At 39.8% G+C, this 20,928-nt stretch overlaps 1 protein-coding gene across 2 annotated transcripts; it reads right to left on the bottom strand.

The window, feature by feature from the left end:
* Positions 1–6,822: 6,822 nt before the first annotated feature.
* Positions 6,823–19,820, bottom strand: LOC116295911 (uncharacterized). Of its 2 annotated transcripts, XM_089033239.1 has the most exons (16): positions 19,218–19,820; positions 17,827–18,164; positions 17,062–17,211; positions 16,667–16,760; positions 15,642–16,448; positions 15,028–15,251; positions 14,150–14,593; positions 13,586–13,815; positions 12,985–13,359; positions 12,473–12,539; positions 12,040–12,147; positions 11,067–11,286; positions 10,349–10,542; positions 9,830–9,959; positions 8,704–8,953; positions 6,823–7,762 (listed from the first exon to the last, which is right to left on the bottom strand). In XM_089033239.1, exons 1-16 carry the CDS (start codon positions 19,501–19,503, stop codon positions 7,711–7,713), a joined length of 3,969 nt encoding a protein of 1,322 aa, XP_088889365.1. In that variant the 5' UTR covers positions 19,504–19,820; the 3' UTR covers positions 6,823–7,710. The 2 variants fall into 2 exon arrangements, with proteins under 2 accessions (XP_088889365.1, XP_088889364.1); XM_089033238.1 differs by having other exon boundaries at positions 15,028–16,448.
* Positions 19,821–20,928: the final 1,108 nt, after the last annotated feature.

Here is a 20,928-nt window from a genome sequence, read left to right as displayed (position 1 = left end):
AGCAAAATGCGCGGGAAATGACATCTCTATCTTACTGCGCAGGTCAAAGGACGTGAAAACGAGTCTGAAGGGTCAAAATATTAGGAAACAATCACGTGATGATGCGCATGGCTGTGGTGATACATAAGGCTATTTCTCCTCAGCAGCCGTTAAATTCGTATTGGTTGTATTGATTAGCGAATAATAATAATTAATAATTATCCAATTATCCTTACTTGTACCATCACAATTATCCAATAAACGTAATAGGATTAGCAGATTATTTCGTAATTGCTTATTTCAATAATACTTACCTTTAATTGTTTTTCTCTCTGTGTCGAATATGAAAAACAGACGGGTCCTCCGACTTTTCACAAGTACGTGTGTGTATGAAAAGTAATTTCGAGTAAAATATTTCCTTAAAATAGATTAATTCAAATCTATTAGACAATACATGATTGGTTTTGTTTCACGGATATATTGCGTGCACCTAATAGTTTCTTTCATACTGGACAGAGTGGACAGGGCAACTTTAGGTCCTACTGCGCCTGTCCACTAGCATGGCCACCATGTCTTTGTCTTTTGGTCTTCTTAGGAATGGTTGAAAACCACCAATAAATTATAATTAGCCTAATAGTGTAACCAAACGAATTTCCAAATTCCATTTGAATTGGTTCAAAGGGGAATATAGGGGCTGGGAGGGTCGGGAGGGTCGGGATAACAGTCAATGCATGACACATATCTTCGTGCTATTCTTGATTGACTCCAAGCCGCGCCTGCACGAAACGTAACCAGTTCATTGCTGACTAACCACCATCACTTGTTCACGCTAAATTTGTTTTTTCTTCAAGGAGCCTAAGAAATTCATTACGATTGCCGGATCCTGAAAAAGGAACAATAACTAGATAATATCCTTTTCTAACAACTTTTTGCTTCCTCATCAAATCAGATTGAAGAAAAGTGCGGAAATTCAACCGGATAGCGCGACGTACCGGAAAACTTCCAGATGGAAGTTTTGGTTGTTTAAAGAGCAAAGGGTGTGTTGATAAGATCAAGGTACCAAGATGATGATGATGATGACGACGATGATGATGTTGATGATGATGATGATGGCAGAGTATTCACTATAGCGCATCCTGAAACCTCCATGCCCTTTTACAATAAAGTAGTTTTAAAATAATAAATACGAATATGAAAAATAAATAGAAGTGATGCGGAACATTTATTTGGGATCCGCAAAAAAATTGTCCCGAATCTACAAATAATTTGACATGTTGCAAAGTCCGGATCAGAAAAAAAGTGGATAAATCCACAGTCCCGCGCTGCATTCGCAGGATCCTCCAATTCCTTAGAAAGTTTTTTCTCTGAATAGATTATAATCAACTAAGGTCAAGCACTTCTTGAGGTTAAGTGGACTTTATTGATCAAGATGAAACACGCTTTCGATCGGTTACCGGCCTTAGTCTATAGTATACGACTAGACCAAGGAGAACTCTCTTTCTGCTTGAATTGAGCCAAGTGGGGAGGGGGTGGGGAGGAGGGGGGATCAGGATTTTATATTTAATAAAACATATTTTACAACCGCCACTCCTCGTACGGGGCTCTTCCGTGAGGTTCCCTCCACACGCACTACCACTACCATCCCCATCACCACCATGATGATTATGACTGTTTTTTTTTTTTTGTAAATTTTCTAGCCAAATAAATATGAAATAATTAAGGGGGAAACTGGGAAAAGAAAGGAAACAAACATAACAGCCCAAACTGAAACTAAGAAAGAAAGGGAATTTGTGGGCAGGATACTGAAATAGACAGTAAGAAGATCAGTTACGGTTTATACTTTCTCTTTGCCCCACTGCCCTCGGTTGTATCTTTATCATGATTATTCCAGTCGAGAAAGGTTTCGCCGCGGTGAATCCGCGGTCTTCAGAAAGGCATCGTAAAGGCCTTGACCGAATAAGCTATAATGCTCCGTGACCGGAGATATGAGGGATTCAACTCTTCCAATTCAATTAACTCATCAAGGCATAATCAGCGTAAAAGTAAAAACGCTGAATTAAAGTGAGTTCTACTTTGGGGAGGTAAGGGGGCTGGGCGATTTGCAGTGACCTTTTTAAAAATGGATGTAGCCCTCCTCTCCCTCAGTAAGAAATTCACGACCATCGTATTAAGTCAAACAGGAAACAGCTTTCGTCAAAATAAAAGTTGGATCCTCCCTAAAAGTTCAAAATCAGACCGATGACCCTCCCCTCTGTAGCTCCAGGCCTCCCCAAATAAAATGACGTACCTTCCTTAATTAACTATATCTCGCAAAAGGGAAAGACACATTTTGGGCTTCCTGTTGCAATTAGAAACTGAAATGTCGTTAAGTTCAAAACAAAACTGAAGATTTGCGGGGGCCTCTTTATCGCATTTTTTTTTTCATGCCGACCTTCAAAGAGCTATTAAGAAAGGTTATCATAACTTATCAAGCTCTATAAAACAGTCCTGAATCTTGAGTATGGACGCGAATATCGAAAATCCCGCCATTTCCACACTGCAAAACGCGTGCGCGAAAACACGAATGATCAACTAAAAATAAAGAAAATATATTATGCCATTCTGATGTCGTGTGGGGCCATATTACCTCTTTATTGAATTGGATTTGAAATAAAAGGCTTATATAAATGCATTCATACAAACGGAAGCAGGTTTATCAACTAGCAATTTTTTCTATAGTTGATAATCTTCTTTGAGAGAAAGGATATGACGGTGTTAACGACTTCAGATAACCACCCAGGGATTGCTAAGAATATGGAGGTCATTTTTGCGCCGGTTAATGGGAAAACCATCATAATATGTCATAATGGAGATTATTTTGAAGTAAAAGCACCAAAAAAGCCGGCTCGTTGAAAGGACTACAGTCTATATGAAACTGAAATAAAGAGATAGCCGCTTCAATTTACCTGGGGGGGAAACGAGGTTTTTCATTAATTTTGTATACTGAGCAAAAGCATTTGGCTATATATTGATGGGTTGCAAGCATTCCCAAGAGAGTTAAAAGACAAAAACATGGCGGCCATTTTGGTACCGTTAACGATGGATGCTAATGAGAAATCTTTTGCTAAATGGTACCAACATGGCCGCGATGACGTAACGTGCAATTAAACGAAGAATCGTGTGCCTGTGAATTAAACCTGGAAAAAAAACCCAGAGCTTAATATTTTACAAAGTGTCTTTTAGGATTTTTAGTACAATTGAACCAAGCGAAGAACGGACGAAAAAAAATAAAGAAAGAAAACTGAATACTTTGCTGATGAAACGGAAAGCCCAACTTGTCGAATTCTATATATATAAAGATTATATTGTACCTAATTAATGTCAAAAAAATATAAATAACAGAGTTCTAAGGAAACTAAGTAACTTGTTTTTTGATTTATGAAAAAGAAAGTTTTTGCAAAAGAAAAAAAACCCTCATTTTTGTGTACTATAACGAAGTGACTTGAGTGCCTAGGATGTGAACAGCGCGGTTTGACAAGATAAATAATGATTGATTGTCTTTAATCGATACAAGATTTGATTTTAGTCAGTTGGGCAAAACGAAAAACATCAAAGGTACGAATGAATTCTAAGGAATTTGGACTATAAAATGATTTGAAGTGACAGAAACAGTACTAAATTGATTTTGTACTAAATAGTACAACGGAATAATGCAATGTCTATTGTTTTCTTTTGTTTCTGCAAAACATATATCTGTGAATTAGCACAAAAACTAAATATTGTGCTAATTAGTTAGTACTATTTCACAGATATATATAGTTTGCACTCTATTGTTTCACAGATATAGCTTGCTTGCAAAGACGCGAACTTGAATTTAAGGCAAGAATTGAATCTCTTAAAATGGCTTAAAAAAGATATAATCGCGGACATTTTTCTTGCGCAAAAGCCCCAAAAACATTTTCCTACACCTTGCAGAATCTAGACATCATTCCCTTCAGGGTACCTGGTTCAAACACCGTGTTTTTTCCCCTTGAGGCTGTGTCTGTCAAGAAGAGAGCTTTGCCGATACATTTGTAAAGCGAGGCTTCTTCACATACACAGGGAACCCAACATTCCCAATATCTACACTTCAATTCACACGATATTGTATTGGAGCCCAGCGTTGATTGACCCCAGTCAGTACAGGTCAGACTAATACCCCTGACTGATAAAAGAAGAAAAACAGATGCTAACCATTCAAAGTGCACCCTGTTGCTTCAGAAAACAGCTTGATTTCAAATGGTCGTGTTTTTTTCTCCGGAAATAAAGCAAAAGTGGATGAATTTTTTTCGAAAGGGAAAATGGAAGGGACAAGGCAATGTGATTGAAGCGGACATTTAAGTTTGTCGTTGGTTGCCAAGAAGAGTATGTAAAGTACCGAAGAAGAATTGAAATATTTATTCAAGGCAAAGCCACAGGTAGCCCAAGCTCGGCATTATGATAAAAGAAAGTCGTGAAACACGCTCCAAACATTACCAGGAACTCTGCTACGAGTCACACAGTAATTAAGTTACAATTAAAGTTTCTCCAATATTTACGCTGAAAATCAACAATTGCAAAATCCCCACACACCTCTCATGCTCATGTCGAGCTTGCGCTACCTGTGATGAAGCTCATAAAAAAACACATGCACCTTGATATGTAAAAAAAACAATAAAGGGAAAGAAAGATAAACGGACGATAAATTTTCAAGAGCATCGAAAACGTATAGCAATCCTTCCTGATTTGTCTCTGGGGCTTTGCCAAAACACTTTGCACAAGATTTTCACGTGAAAGCGCCCTATTAGTCCCAATCTCGTGACTAAACGTTATGCCAGATCAAGTCTAAATTTAGAACTTGGATTTTTAAAGGTGGGGGGAAAAATCTGAGATTCTGCGGCCAGATAAAACAGTCTTTGTTTAAAGTACACAGAACACTGTAGTGAACCAACAATTAACTCTACAGTCACGTGCTGGTTGGGCGGTCGGACTTAAAATCGAACCCACATCGGTCACAAACATCAGCGAGATGCGTCCATCCAGTCAGGGTACATAGAGTGCACTGCACTAAAACCGTGAACATTAAATAGTACTAATTAGTACTATTTCATACAGAATCCTTTGTTTTCTATTGTTTAATTATCACTATTTAGTGCTAAAAATTAGTATTTGTTTCACGGATTTAGTGTGAGCACTCTACTCATGCTTCGCTGTGTGTTTAGCAGTAAAGCAAACAGAGAATTCTTGATTCAAGTGTATTCTAATATAATATAAGGTTAAAGGTTTATCACAAATCTGGCTTGAAGCAACAAGTCCAGATGAATCAGTTGAATACAACAGGACTTTAATCCTATTATAAAGTATGGTGTAGTACGTCAAGTACTGCTTAGACATAAGTCACTGAAGTTTTTACTCAAGGGCAAATACACTTCGTAAGTAGACCTCTTTACCTTGGGGAAAATGTTTTTTTATTTCATACCAGGTGTCAATCCCTAGAGTATTGCTCCTTTGTTTAATGGTTGTCCATTAGAAGACACTTGGATATGGATACAAAACAAACAAAGAATCTTATTCTCAAGGGAATGGGAGAGATAACTAGCTAAAAACTAGTGTGAGCTGCGTCGGTGTTTCTAATGAAACAGTAATGATGAAAAGGTAAATTATACACCGTGAAAAGATGAAAAAACTTACTGATGTTTCGGACGCTAATCATTCGTCGGAGTAAAAGAGAAAGAGGTGGTAGAAAGGAGAGTTTTTTCATCTTTTCACGGTGTATAATTTACCTTTTTATCATTACTTCTCAAGGAAATGACACGTGGCCTGAAATGAGAAAACAAATCACCCACAAAGTAAAGAGGTCTGTTGCCCTCAAGCTTTATGTCTCATTCATGTGGGAAAAAGGTTAATATCTTACCCCGTCATGCGTAATATCATTTTGATGCGCTTTGCAGATGACTTTTAAAGACCATACATTGTTGACCCCAAGGTATCCCATGATGCAACTGATCAGGGAAGTCCAAGTACTGACATTATTCGAGGGCTAAAATTATCAATTTATTTCCTTGTTCCATTGGAAAGTAGACTGCGAGCGGTCGCACTTTTCCCTCCAGACTCAGTAAAAACGAGTGTTTTGGGATTCCTGTGGATGCGCGTGGCTCCAATCTACGCGCGTCCACAGGAATCCCAAAACACTCGCCCTTACTGAGTCTCGAGAGAAAAGTGGGACCTCTCGCAGTCTACTTTCCAATGGGACAAAGAAATGAATTGATAATGCTTAAACAGCTGTGAACATGAAAAATTATTAAAAGAGCAAAGGAGAAGGACAGGGGGGGGGGGGGGGGGGGGGGGGGGGGGGGGGAAGAATTAAAAGGGAAAGGGATGGAATGGAAGAGGTTCGATCTGTGAGGTAGCCGTGCCCTGACTTAAAGATCAGCCCAGATATTGAATTTGAAGAATTTATAAATCCACTTTAAGGTGTTTGTATGGAGGATGGAAAACTCTTTCCTGCAACAGGCGATAATTTATATTGAACATGCGCTTTATAATTCATTGAATTATTATTATTTATTATTATTATTGTTGTTAAGTTCTATTTGTCTGTATATATAATGTTTATTATTATTATTATTGTAATAATTATAATAATAAGAGAACAGTGATCAAAGACCACACCTCATTCTGATCATTAAGTAAGCTTATTTATGGTTTTCACAGTCACCATGTTGGATGAATGTATCAAAAGATTCGTCATTCTTTTTTGTTATATCACCCAAGATGGCCGCCGTGGCATTCTCTTGGGAATGATTGAAAACCAGCAATACTAAAGTCATTGCCATAACGAATTACTTCTTTTTGAATAGCAAATTTATTTACTAGTATCTAGTAGAACTGATACACATCTATATATTTTTATCTTAAGTTCATTTAAATAGTAAAACATTAGCATTATACATGATATTATTTAATGACTTCACTTCATAATACTCTTTATAATTTTTTTAAATCTATCCAACAACACTTTATACGCTTCAATGCGTAGCATAGCTGTCGCCATATGCTCTTTCAGTCGATGCAATCGTCTCATGACAGCCTGCATGTATTTGCGTGGATAGCGGCTGTACACAGGCTACTCGTGATTGATGGGCTGAATCACGTGATCACTCGAAAGCATATCGGCATCAAACATTTGCAGTCGTTAACAGTCATTAACTATTAATGATAAATTCAGGCACATTTGGAAATCCCGAACATCCATTCGGGATAGATTCGGATGCACAGGGAAGTTCGATTAATCATTCGGGATAGTCTCGGGCAGACAGGAGGAAATATCGATTAATCACTCGGGATGGATCGGATACATAGGGAATTTCGATTAGTCATTCGGGATAGACTCGCGGCGGGTTCACAGGACTAAATTCCGGTTACCCATTCGGTATATATTAGGACAAAGGAAATACACTTTTTTGGAGTATTCGACAGACTCATTTACTCAGGGTTAGCCTCGTACCAAGGGTAAATTTAAGAACGCACGACTTCATCAATACAAACACTTTGAAATTCCACGGACCTTGACTGGAAAACATGAATATTCTACACACAACCGAGGCAAACCCTGAGCAACAAATAACTTTAAACTGGAGTATTTCGATTGATCATTTTGGTATAGTCGGACAGACTCGAATATTCCGATTTACCACTGATTCGGGATGGATTCGGGCACATAGCGAAAGGCGATTACCAAGGATTAGTGTCAGTATCAATGGCGATACAGTTGTAGATCGCATACCTACAGCCAAACAGAGAACCAATTAATTGGTGAATCCATTTAGATTTTTCAAAAACACGCTCACGTGCAGGTCTGACACAATCACGTGCAGGTCTGACACGCTCACGTGCAGGTCTGACACAATCACGTGCAGGTCTGACACACTCACGTGCAGGTCTGACAAACTCACGTGAGGTTCTGTTACGGGCACGTTGCGCACGTTAGGAAAATCATAACCTCCCATCCCTTGTCTTTCCGATTAAAACGTAACAAATTTCTGATGGATTTTTGTGTCCTCTTAAAGGTGCGGACACACGGTGCGACATTGCACGCAACATTGCAAGCAACAAATTTGAATCGGGGTGACACACGTTGCAACAAAATCACACAACATCGCTTGTGTCAGCCTGCTATGTTAAGAAATTTGGTCAGCAGTTATAAATTTGGTGCAAGCTGATTGGCTGGAATTTTCAAAATGTTGCACGCAATGTTGCAGCCATGTTCACACGATGAAATTTGTTGCGCGCAATGTTGCAAGAGTAGAGCGCGATTCAACTTCAAATTTGTTGCATGCAATGTTTCACCGTTTCAGGGGTAGACACACGCTGCAACAGTCCTGTTGTGTGTGATGTTGCGTGCCATGTTGCACCGTGTCCGTACCTTTATTTAGCACCATATGACTTCAACAGTTGGTGAAAATGTTATGTACTCACAAGGCGTATCCTATGTTGCTACATAACTAATTTTGACCAACTGTTGAAGTCATATGGTGCTAAATAAGTGGACATACAACAAAAAACGGTCTAGCGCGCGCTGGCTCCATGCGCAAGCGATTCGTTATTCGTTGACGTAATTTGTTGGTATGTCCTCTTATTTACCACGACTCTCCGCCAATCAGAAAGCGAGAAAATTCACATTTGTGGTAAAAGAGTATATTATGCTTTAAATAAAAAACAACCTACCTTAATCTAGCTGTAGCCAAAGCAGCCGAGGGATAATTAGGCCAGAACAACGAGCTTGCGCAAGTAGATGCGTGAGGAAGAGCGTCCTTACTTCCTCCTGCTTTAGCTACTGTGAACGGTGCTGGTGGACGACGCCTTCCCGTCACGAAACGAAGAAACCGACTTCGCTCATCGTTAGAAAATTGTCCTAGAGATGTCCAGAGGTGCTTAACGCATTCTGCTGACTCCGAGAGATCATCGCCATATTTACCTGAAGGAAGAGATCTTGGGTTAGTCCATAACGATATTAGCGTAGTTTCCTCTCTGGGGTCACAGGTTTGATTCCCAGACTCGGCATTACATGTAAGTACTTCGAATCGAGGGGTATTCTCCGGGTTATCCGGTTTTCTCCCTTCGCAAAACCGTAATTACAAGCTAAACTCCAATTCAATCTGTAAGTTAGTCATGCCCTGACTTAGATCAGCACAGAGGTTGTTTCAGGGTTCTATCTGTGAGTTAGCCATGCCCTGACTTAGATCAGCCTAGAGGTTGTTTCAGGGTTCTATCTGTGAGTTAGCCATGCCCTGACTTAGATAAACCCAGAGGTTGTTTCAGGGTTCTATCTGTGAGTTAGCCATGCCCTGACTTAGATCAGCATAGAGGTTGTTTCAGGGTTCTATCTGTGAGTTAGCCATGCCCTGACTTAGATAAACCCAGAGGTTGTTTCAGGGTTCTATCTGTGAGTTAGCCATGCCGTGACTTAGATCAGCCCAGAGTTTGTTTCAGAGTTAGATCTGTGAGTTAGCCATGCCCTGACTTAGATCAGCCCACAGCTTGTTTCAGTGTTCTAACTGTGCGTTAGCCATGCCCTGACTTAGATCAGCCCAGAGCTTGTTTCAGGGTTCAATCCGTGAGTTAGCCATGCCCTGCCTTTGATCAGCCCAAAGGTTGTTTCAGGGTTCTATCTGTGAGTTAGCCATGCCTGACTTTAGATCAGCTCAGAAGTTTTTTCAGGGTTCTATCTGTGAGTTAGCCGTGCCCTGACCTGACTTTGATCAGGGCAGAGGTTGTCCCACCAGGGTATAGATAAAATTTAAAGTTTTTTAAAAAGTTAATACTTAACGAAAAACTTCAAATTTATACTTACAGGCGCCCTTCAGAACATCCAGCGAAACCACAGGGTTACCACAGATACCTCTCTCCAACTCGTTCCATGTCAACAGCATCATTACTGATTCAGGGATACAAGATATGAGACCTTTCCTGATGGCCAGTACCTTATCACGAAGGAAAATATAAATAAATAAAAAAAAGGAAGAAAAAAAAAAAAAGAAAAAAAAAATTTTCAATGATTAATGGTAAGCACAATAGATTGCTCCTTTTAAAATTTTCTTTGTCATCAAAGAAAGCAAAACTTTTTCTTATTTATTTGTTAATTCGGATGTTTATGGATTTTTTCTTTTTCTCTCGACGCGCAGAACATTTTGCGTTTATTCAATTTATATACTTATTTCAATAAAGTTAGTCACCAAAAACCTGGAAAGCTGTGATTGCTGAGAATCCCTTCCCCCTGAAGCCCCAGCGCTCCCACCCCCTCCTCCCCAATAAAAAAACAAACCTCCCCTAACTGTTCTTAAACGTCCTTAACCTGTTGTTGTGTACTTACCTGTTTAACAGATTCTGTCATTCTTGCTTCTCTCAGCAGAAAGGCGAATCGAGTTCGATCACAAGTCATTACTCCTTTTGTCTCTCCATGTGGTATGAGGTCAACTCTAGTGCCGTCACTTAATACTGTACTAAACTTGCATTCGTTGCCGTACGTGGCAAGGTACAGTTCTTCGTCCACCAGCTCTAACTCGTCTGACAAATATATTCCATAAAACGCATTAAACATAATGGTGTTTTGGCCTCTGGGGGAGGGGGGATGCTACTTCTGAGGTAAGGTGCGAGAGAGGTGGGGATCTAGAGGAAGGGTGTCACTGGGTAGTCGGCCTACGCTCGATCTTGTCCGGTTTAATCGTCATCATTATCATCGTCAGCCCCACCGTGCCCTATTGACCATCGTCAAAAAGGCTATCATCATCATCATGCCCCACCATGATAAATATGAATGTCATCATCATCATCATCATCATCATGGCCATCATTACCAAAAAGTTTAGAATCATTATCATCCTCATCAGCAGTATCATCGTCGTCATACACCATCATGACCAATATGATGTCATCATCATCATGATGGCCACCATCACCAGAAACCCTATCAACATCATCATCTAAGTATCATCGTCATCATACACCATCTTGACCAGCATGATGTCATCATCATCATGACGGCCACCATCACCAGAACCCCTATCAACATCATCATCTAAGTATCATACCTGTGAATCTGACAGCAGCATCATCGACAGCAGCAAAATCCTTGGCCCAAGTAACGTGAGCACCTATAAGTAGCTTCCAAAACAACGGTGGACAAGTCAGTGTCAGGTTCTCATCACTACGGTAAACAGCACCAAATAGCTTCCCTAGCCACTCGTACACTGCCCACTGCTTGCACGAAGGGTTTGGAATGTAGGAGTCCTGGTAATCGCCAACATTATCCTGAAAAAATGATTGAAAATAATATAAGGAAGTGCAAAACCGTGTCGTTTAAATGAAAGAAAGAGGGACTAAGAGAAAGCAATGGGTGATCATAGAAATGCCGCCACGGAAACCCTCGCGTTTATTCGTGTTGTAGAAGTGGCATTTGCAATAGACCCCTTGCATTGCTTTCTTAGAGGAATTGTTCTGGGGGTCAAAACAATGGGCCGTCTTCAGTTTCTTATGCAACAAAAAAAAAATCCATTGTCTTGTCCCCCAGAACGATTCCTCTCGGGACTCAGTGCAAGGGGTCTATAGTTAGCTCTTCAGCATTGAACAAAGTTGTAAAATGCGTGCAGGTGCTTTTTTTTATCATCTGGAGAGTGTGCTGAACGTTGAACAAAACAGAAAAAAGACATTTACAAAAAACAAGTGTGTGAATATTTTTGTCTTTTCTCGTAATTTAACTACTAGTATAGCGCTGCGCATTTATCGATCAGATATCTTCACAATCTCGTATCCAGAGCCCTTTTTTCTTACTGCGCATGCTCGACGAAATCAAATTCGTACCCAGAGCCTGCGTTTCTTCTGGTCTGCGGGGAAGAACGCCGCAGACCAGAAGAAACACAGGCTCTGTATACGAGATTGGGACGAATTAACACTTATTTTCGTCGAGCATGCGCAGTTAGAAATAAGGGCTCTGGGAACAATTGATATAGTCCTACATCACATTTAGTAACAGAACAAGACAAGAATCAGAATCGTCCAACATACCTTGTTGTTGGGGGTTTTGACGAACAAAGGAAGAACTTCAGGAGAGTGCCTTTCAGGAGGACAAATCTCATCAGCTATCTCGACTAGAGAATCACGAAACCCTCCTCCCTGCATAACGAAAAAAGGAATGTCAAACCAGATGTATTAAGTTGTTTGTTTACTCATTAAAACAAAATTGCCCATACGGTTAATTTATTAAGCTTCTCGGTTGTAGCCAGGTCGGTTCTACAAACGCCTACAAAAGAAGCTCTCACAGCCAAGAATATCGAAAGATACTCCAGGATCTTCTACCAAAGTCCAAGTACCGACCGAACGACCGACTGACCCACCGACCGACCGACCGACCGACCGACCGACCGACCGACCGACCGACCGACCGACCGACCGACCGACCGACAGACTGACTGACCAACTGACTGACCAACTGACTGACCTGATCAATGATCCCTTCACCAACAAACTTCACCTCCCACCACTGGTCGTACTTCCATTTGTTCCATCTGTAAAAATAAAACATTTGTTTATCGTTAACGTTGGCTGGCGAAGCTTATCGATACTCACAATACTCCAGTTTCGAGTTATCTGTTACTCAGGGTTGGCCTCGGCTTTTCTCAGAATATTCATGTGTTCCAGGCCATTTGTGCATATTTTGACACTGATACGAGGCTAACCCTGAGTAAATGAGTCTGTAATCAAGGAACACAGCGGTAATTTGGAACTCGTTTATTGAAGACACAATGTCCAAGCATTAGAATATTTTTTGCCACACATTCAGAGGTTACCCCAAGGAAGGTGGGGTGATATATATGCACATGATTGTTAAGTACAAACGTTTAAGCTAGACCAAGCGCCCTTGCGCCTCCAACTCGGCACCAGCCCTCCGCTCGTTTTAGTACCGTCTAATGGCACCCATCATTTTGCAACGCCTTAATTTACTATCATCACCTGTAATTAAGATGTTCTGGTCTCAATTCTTTATACAATTGTAGCAAGACACTCTTATCAGGATCAGACCCTCGTTCATGTAAAGGTATCCGTCTGTCCAAGGTTACAATAGGCATGTGATCAGGAGCCGAGTGTTCCGAGACGTGGAGCATCTCCTGTACGATGCGCCATCGTTGCCGACACAGTGGAAGAAGAAAGCGTAGCTGAGGCAGGAGATGGGAGAGCTGATAGCGTGAAACAGTGAGAGGGCATGAAGAACTGGATTCTCTTCTTGTACTTCTTGTTTCATTAGAGGACGTGGTGGTTTGTTGCTGCTTTGCTTTATAAGTTACTTCTGCTGTTTCTTCTTTTTTTCTCGTCTCGGTTTGAAGAATTCTAGAAATAATTTAACTTCAGTCAAAAATAAACTCATATATAATCCAGTCTGAGCCAGGGACCTCGAAGCCGGACCACAGTGGTGAGAGACGAGCGGTAAACCACAACGCCACCCATTCGACCATCATAGGGAAAGGAGTAAGTGGTCGCGTAAGGGAGGTGGTCGGTTACGATAGTGGTCGCTTAGGAGAATGAAAGATAGTCAACTTTACCACCCTTGACTCACTTGTTTCTCAGTTCCCTGAGTCGCTTCAGTTCCTCTACTAATCTATTTTTCTTGGTGTCCTGTTCAGTGTGTTGTTCTACTAGTTTCTGTATTTTGCTGAGAGTTTCTTGTCTTTGCATCTTCAGCTCAGTGACAGCCGGGGATTCACTGTTCTGTTGTTGCTGGCTTCCCTTGATGTCTAGAGACCTCAGATTTTGTACCAACAATTGTTTTTCCTCAAGGAGAGAAGCCTAAAAATAATCAAGCGTATTAGTTTTGATTTGTGAAATTTTGTTCTTCGGATCTCCGTCCACACTTGGATGTGACGTCAAAGGAGCTCAATTTGGAGAACAAAACCAAAGAATTTCAATCTCCTGAGAATTGGAAACCTTTTGTAATGTCCTCCAAATTAAAATGCATTCTGACATGCTGTAAGGGGTCTATTGACTGAAGTTGGTCCATTAGGGAAATTTTAGATAAGGGCGTTTTTTTTACAGTTTTTTTCAGTAGTGGAAAGTATTATTCTGCAAGTTATTTAAGGATATTACTATTATATCAGTATGTACTTATATGGGGTTCTGTTACCTGTTTTTTCAGCACTTTTTGCTGCTCTCTTATCTGATCCTGCAAGTCCTGTGTCAGTTTTAACTTCTTGCTGGTCAGCTCATGCTGTATACGTAACTGTTCTGCATCTCTTTCGCTGATCATTTCTTCAAAATGTAACATTTCTTCTTTAGACGCTTTACATGATTGACGATTAACAGCCAATTCCGTTGACACCCTTGAGGATTCAAAGGACCAATCACCAAACGAATCCAGAGGGTACTTAGCGGGTGATACCTTGATGTCCTTCAGCAAAGAAGGCCCACTTAGGAGATAGAGTAAAGAATCAAGGACCTTGGCGACTCGGCAAAGGGCTACAGATCTGAAGGCTAAATCCTCTGTGTTGTGGGATGCTAATCTGGGATACACCACACCGTCAAGTCCAGAGAACAACTTGGGTCTTACTAGTTCAGCCTTGAACCATCCCTGTCGAGAAAAACATAACATTACACATTTATAGAGCATGTGCATGTTATGTCATAACTTCGACCTCATAAGCTATTGACTCATAGCCCATTTGAGCTTGAAGACTAATAATTGCTCAATTGCTTACTATCAATCACGTGACTTTTTGGAGTTGACTGGGGGGCAAACAAGCGGTTGACTGAGGGGCAACTAGCGGATGCTAAGTCAAAACATGTCAAAATAAGTCCTCAAACTATTGTATTTGACTATTTTCATGACATGAAACCAGAAAACAAGAGATCAAAACAAACTCCAAGATTCTACAAGCCATCAAAAAAGAGCTATTACCGGAAGTGACATCTATTTATAGCAACCTATAGTTGCTTAGCACACTGCTTACCTCACTAGAAAACTAGTAAAACTTATTTGAACGTATTAAAGAACGAGACACATACCTTACATCGTCCTTTACTGGACTGATCAGAGACATCTGACAGGAATCTCACCAGCTCCATGTCGTCTTCCATACACCAGTTGTCCTTCGGTACAGAATTAATCTTGTCCATACAGAGTCTGTCTACTTCTAACTTTACAATGTCATAACCTGCTTTTTTTGGTTGGCTGGAGTTGGGTTCAGCAACATCCTTCTTGCCGTCAATTGTTTCATCAGAGTTTTTATCTGTGTTGGGAGAATTAGGGTTATTATTGCCAAGATTTTTGGAAAAGAGATTAGTAGGGACTAATGGTGCCTTATTTACAGCTGCCTTGTTATTTAATGTCATTGTAGTAGACTCAGGTAAGGTATCAGGAGGTGTGACTCCAGAAGAGGTTGTGTGGGCTCTGGTATCACCATCAGTATCATTCTCCTTATTAGATTTGTCTGTACCATGCATACTTTCTTTCCTATCAATGTCACTGCCATCAGTTACATCAGTATTGTCTTTACTATCATCAGTATTTTTACTATTAGTAATGTCTGTACTATGTGCACTTTCTTTATTATCGCTGTTCTTGCCATCAGTTACGCCTTGTTCATCAGTATTATCTTTACTATCATCAGTATTTTTACCATCAGTAATGTCTGTACCATGTGTACTTTCTTTACCATCACTGTTCTTGCCATCAGTTACGCCTTGTCCATCAGTACTATCACCAGTGTTTTTACCAATGCTTGATTCAATTAACATCAAACTTTCCCCCCTTGAGTCCTTTGCATTCCCATTTGTCAAATTGTCCTCAACTGTAGTTGCAGTATTTAATTTACACTTTTCATCTTCAGTGGCTGCTGAACCCTGAGCCACATATTCCTTATTTACAGAACCATCATCTCCCTTGCCATCCCTGTCTGATGGTAAGCCTCCAGAACTCTGGAAAGGAATGCATTCAAGTCGACCTGATCGTAACGCTCTTTCTGCTGAGCCACACTCTTGTGTCTTGGGGACTTTTTGACACGTTGATTGTAACGGCAGACCAATCTTACTCATTAAATCAGCATACGATTGAGTCTTGGAAGGTTTCACCTGTGATGAAGTCTTCTTTTTCTTCACATACAAATCCATGGATAAAGTTTTCTTCTCTGGCGAAGTGTTACATACACTGTAATAGTTCTCCAGTACTGACTCCCATAAACTATCGAAATAGAGGAAATCCCAAATATCACTCTCAATGGATTCACACTCCTGGTCTTGTTTGGTGCAGGAGCTAAAGAAGGCGATCTTCCCATCCACAGGTGAAGGCCTTGTTAAGGCTTCTTTTCCAGGGTTTAGTTCTTTTTTAGTTGGTTTGATCTTGTTAGTGGTTTTGAGATCCTTGAGATGCTGTTCGTTTGGTACATAGCAGAATGGTTCTGGAAGTGGCTTACAGTCTTTTAGGCACTCTAGATACAAGCATAATAGATTAATAGGTTGTTAGCATCTAAGCAGAAATAGAAGGAAAAAAGGGTTTTGGTCTGAAATGGGACAACATTACGCTCGAGCGCTCCAGAGCCAAGGAGGTCTATCGCTTTGCACCTTTAAATACCTTATATGAGACAATAAATGGGTACGCAAGTCACAACATGCAAGGAGTAAATAAATAAATGAATGACTCCCATACCACAGGCTTCTTGTAGTGCTCTGAGCTTGGCCAATGTTTTTCTTGAATGTCCATTACTGACTAGTAGATTACTTGATGGAAACGCCTTGAGTGACTAAAGAAATGCAATAAAATCTATCATGAAATTACTGTTATAAATCTCACATTCTGATTGGTTGGAAGCCTGTGCTGTATGAGAGTACACAGCACGTGTGCACACTTTCAGTTACACTATTCCTATCAAAATGAATTTTTTATATAACTTTATTACCGATAGCAGAGTAAGTCAAACTATTAATGACTTACTCTGCTATTGGTAATAAAGTTATTAAAAATTAAAATTAAAATTAAGAAAAAAAAAAAAAAAAGAAAGAAAGAAAGAAAGAAAAAGAAAAAAAAAATTATTATTTAACAACCTTTTGTTTTTTCTTGCTGTCTGCTGGTGGAAACTTGAGTTTTGGCTTAGAGATTTCACTCTCAGGTAGAGCTGTAAGACTAGCAAAGCTAACTTCTCTTATAACGGTCAGCTTCACGCCTGTGGTAGATACACGCTCTATCTTTAGAAGCTGAAATGAAAAATGAAAAATAAGAGAACTAGCGTAATTCTTTTTTCACAAGAAGAATGAATGGCAATGCCCCAGAAGCACACCAGAAGACCTATGGAATATATAAAATATCCTTCAAATTCCTGCAGACTCTTGGCAATCACATGTGAACAGAGTTTATGCCTTTCACTTGATTTGATAGTTTTCCATTGGGTTCTCCAGTTTTCCTCCCTTTGCAAAACCCCAACAGACTGAATTGCAATTTAGTTAGCCATGCCCTGACCTGACTTTTATCAGCCCAGAATTTTGTTTCAGGGTTCAATCTGTGAGTTATGTGTTGCCCTGACTATGATCAGCTCAGAGGTTGTTTCAGGGTTCAATCTGCGAGTTAGCTATGCCCTGACCTGTCTTTTAACAGCCCAGAGTTTGTGTGAGTTATGTGTGCTCTAGCTATGATCAGCCCAGAAGTTATTTAAGGGTTTCATCTGTGAGCCTGGAGGTTGTTTCAGGGTTTGATCTGTGAGTTAGCCATGCCCTGACTAGATTGTCCTAGATTTTGTTTCATGATTTAAAACAAAGATTATGTTTGTTTTTGTTTTTATGTTGATCATGCTGCATGTCTAGTACTGTACATACCTTATTTTTACAAGGTATAATAGCAAATCCTCTAACTTTAGTCATGGATAGTATAAAAGGTAGTTTACTATGAGGACACGCTGCTCCACAATAGATCCTGTCATACTGCATGCTTCTATTGTCCAGACGGAAACAATTCCCAGCCAAGAAAACAGGTTGGCTCATTTCACGGGCTGCCATTGGACTGAATCTCATGAACTCCTCGCATCGTTCCCTGGAAAAATCTACTAAATCCTCAAACTGTTCAATGCCGTGGTTGATGCTATTCCTCTTGATTATGTAACCAACCAAGCAACTGAAGTAGCCAGTACCACTTCCGACATTGAGAAAGGATAGCCCTGAAATAATAAAACAATGTAAATATAAACTATCTACAAGAACCAAGATGAATTTTTAACCTGTTAGTCCTATGTTTTGCTCATCAAGCAAGTGGATGTTAGCTGCTAATGCACCATCTTTCACCATACCACTTTAGTCATAGAATCAATGCCTGGACAATACCACATCGTGTATCATGTTGATCGAGTGAATGTTAGTTGCTAATACACAATCTTTCACCATACCACTTTGGTCATAGGAACAATGCCTGGACAATAGCACATCATGTATCATGTTAATCGAGTGAATGTTAGCTTCTAATGCACAATCTTTCACCATACCACTTTGGTCATAGAATCAATGCCTGGACAATACCACATCACGCATCATGTTTATTGGACTTCTATTGTGCTTCAATTGTCTTTCTACATGTTCTAGAGCATCCCCTCCCCATCCCCTCCCCAAACAAAATCATTAGTAAACATAGTAAAAGTATGAGAGTATGTGGACCGCGTGGCACTAATGAAATAGTAGAAGATAATATAGGTAAGTTGTAGTGTAAAAGTATATTGTTTTGATTGTAGATGGTTGACATTTTTCTCAATGTAGTTCTCCAAGACAACTACACAAGACTTGGTGAAACAAATTCAACCACTTTCATTCAAATCATTATAACCATTTTAAAATGTGTCTTTAATCTTGATAACAGTCCTCATTTTGTAGCCAGAGCCCATTGATTTTGAACATCAGGTAAAGCTACCTTAAAAGGCTATTTAAATATATAAAATTGATACAGAAAACATAGCAATAAGTGTTTAATTAGAAAAACAGCCAACAAATAGTAACTTTTTGTGAAACAATTTCCTATGACTTCCAGCGGAAGTCATGTCCGAATCACGCGAAAATATATGAACAAATCTAACATCGCCATTTTTATTTGTAATCTAAAAATGTACTATCTTTGTTCACTCGTACAAATCCTTTTCTTTACCTGACAATTATAAAGGCTAAAAGCAATAAGCTTATATTCATTTCTTTTTAATTTATAAATATAATTTAATAGGAACACGAACCTGGGCATAAGTCCAAAGCTTCTAGAACAGTGGCGTACATATGAGGTGCAGACATATGGACATGAGGATCTCCACGTAAAGGAGAATCATAATACGCTTCGTCTTGCTGTTCAGGAGGCACAAAAGCTCCTCTAGGCACAGCACGGAACGAATCTTCCACCTCCTTTGACACAATCATACCAGAATGTACGAATTTGTCCACCATTTCGTCATTATTCCGACCAGAGCATCTCCAAGCTCCTGGAATAATTTGTGAAGTAAATCCTAGTCTTGCAGCTAAATCCATACTTCAGTAGCCTTTGAGTTCACTTGGAGTAAAATAACTGTTACGTTCAGATTAACTGATTAAACTGATATCCAAGGTCAGTGTTTAATATTTTTTATAGCCACGTAAAAAAAATTCGGACACCATTCCAAATCTCAAGACGGATGTTTTCTACATTTCGTGGGGTTTTGGGTCCATGAATCAGTCCATTGGGTAAGTGAACGTGGACTGTAGAGTTGAAAGAAAGTATTTTGTGGCTGTTTTGGTGTATTTTAGATGGATATAATCACAACATAACCTTGTTCTACATTCTCCACATAACAACGACCTCCATCTTGGATTGCAAAACCAATAAGGACCCAGGCTCTCACGGGTGTACACACTTGAACGAGGCTGGACTTCAAGAAATGTGACGCGTGGTTCAGTATTTAGTCCAGACACAGGTAGCCCAAGCTTGGTTTCTGTGGTGTCCTGCTATAAGGAAATGTATGGAGATTCATCAAAAATTTCAATAAAATCATTGAAACGTGAAATAAAGCCTCGACATTTTACCCGATCATTGAGAAATAGCACTTCTTTTGCTCTGCGTGGTTATTTTTTGAATTTAGCCCGTTTTAAGATTTTTTCCCCCACCACCAGTGGTCCTTATAGCAGGACACCACAGAAACCAAGCTTGGGCTACCTGTGGTCCAGAAGGAGGTTATTCATTCTCATTCACATGGACCGAAAGGACCTTTGATTGTCAAACAATAGAACAAATCCATTGTGTTACTCGTTCTATTGTTTTATAATCCCATAGGTACTTTTGGTCCACGTGAACGAGTGCTAACCGTCCGGATGCAGTTTTAGACCTCTTCATTCCCTAGAGTATCATTTCTTTTCTTAACGGTTGCGCACCAGAAGGTACATGGATGTGGATACGACTCAAACAAAAAATCTATTATTTAATAAATGACACTTGTTCTGAAGTAAGAAAAATTGCACGCAAGACAAAAAGATCTATTACCGGATTCGTGTCAAGATTTATTTTCAAGTAAGAATTAAACGATGACGTTATTTGGGGATAGTATTGTTAGATTGTTAGTTTTTTTTAGCAGAGGGGAGATTTAAGAGGAGAGAGCGTATCGCAAGCGAGGTATCGAGTTTCGCTAGTTAAGGAGATTTTTCTTGCAACAAAACTAATAGGACTGGTTGAAAACGACTCCAAAATCATATCAACCTTGGCCATCCCATTGGCTGGGAATTAATATAATTGAAAAAAAAAACGTCACAGATTCGAACACTATGATATTTCTTGCGCGAATTTTACGAGTATACTTCCCAACATTGCTTTCATATGGCATAACATATAACATGACTACTCGCTCTGTAAAGGGGTCATCATTAGTCAGCGGGTTCGAAGAGATGCGTAAGATATTTAATTACCTAAATGTAAAGGTGCTGTTC

The sequence above is a fragment of the Actinia tenebrosa genome, unplaced genomic scaffold (genome assembly GCF_029948245.1).
Source record: "Actinia tenebrosa isolate PJP-AT-01 unplaced genomic scaffold, QUT_ActTen_1.0 PGA_scaffold1__47_contigs__length_23844297, whole genome shotgun sequence".
Classification (NCBI taxonomy): domain Eukaryota; kingdom Metazoa; phylum Cnidaria; class Anthozoa; order Actiniaria; family Actiniidae; genus Actinia; species Actinia tenebrosa.
This window is presented reverse-complemented; position numbering and strand designations above follow the sequence as displayed.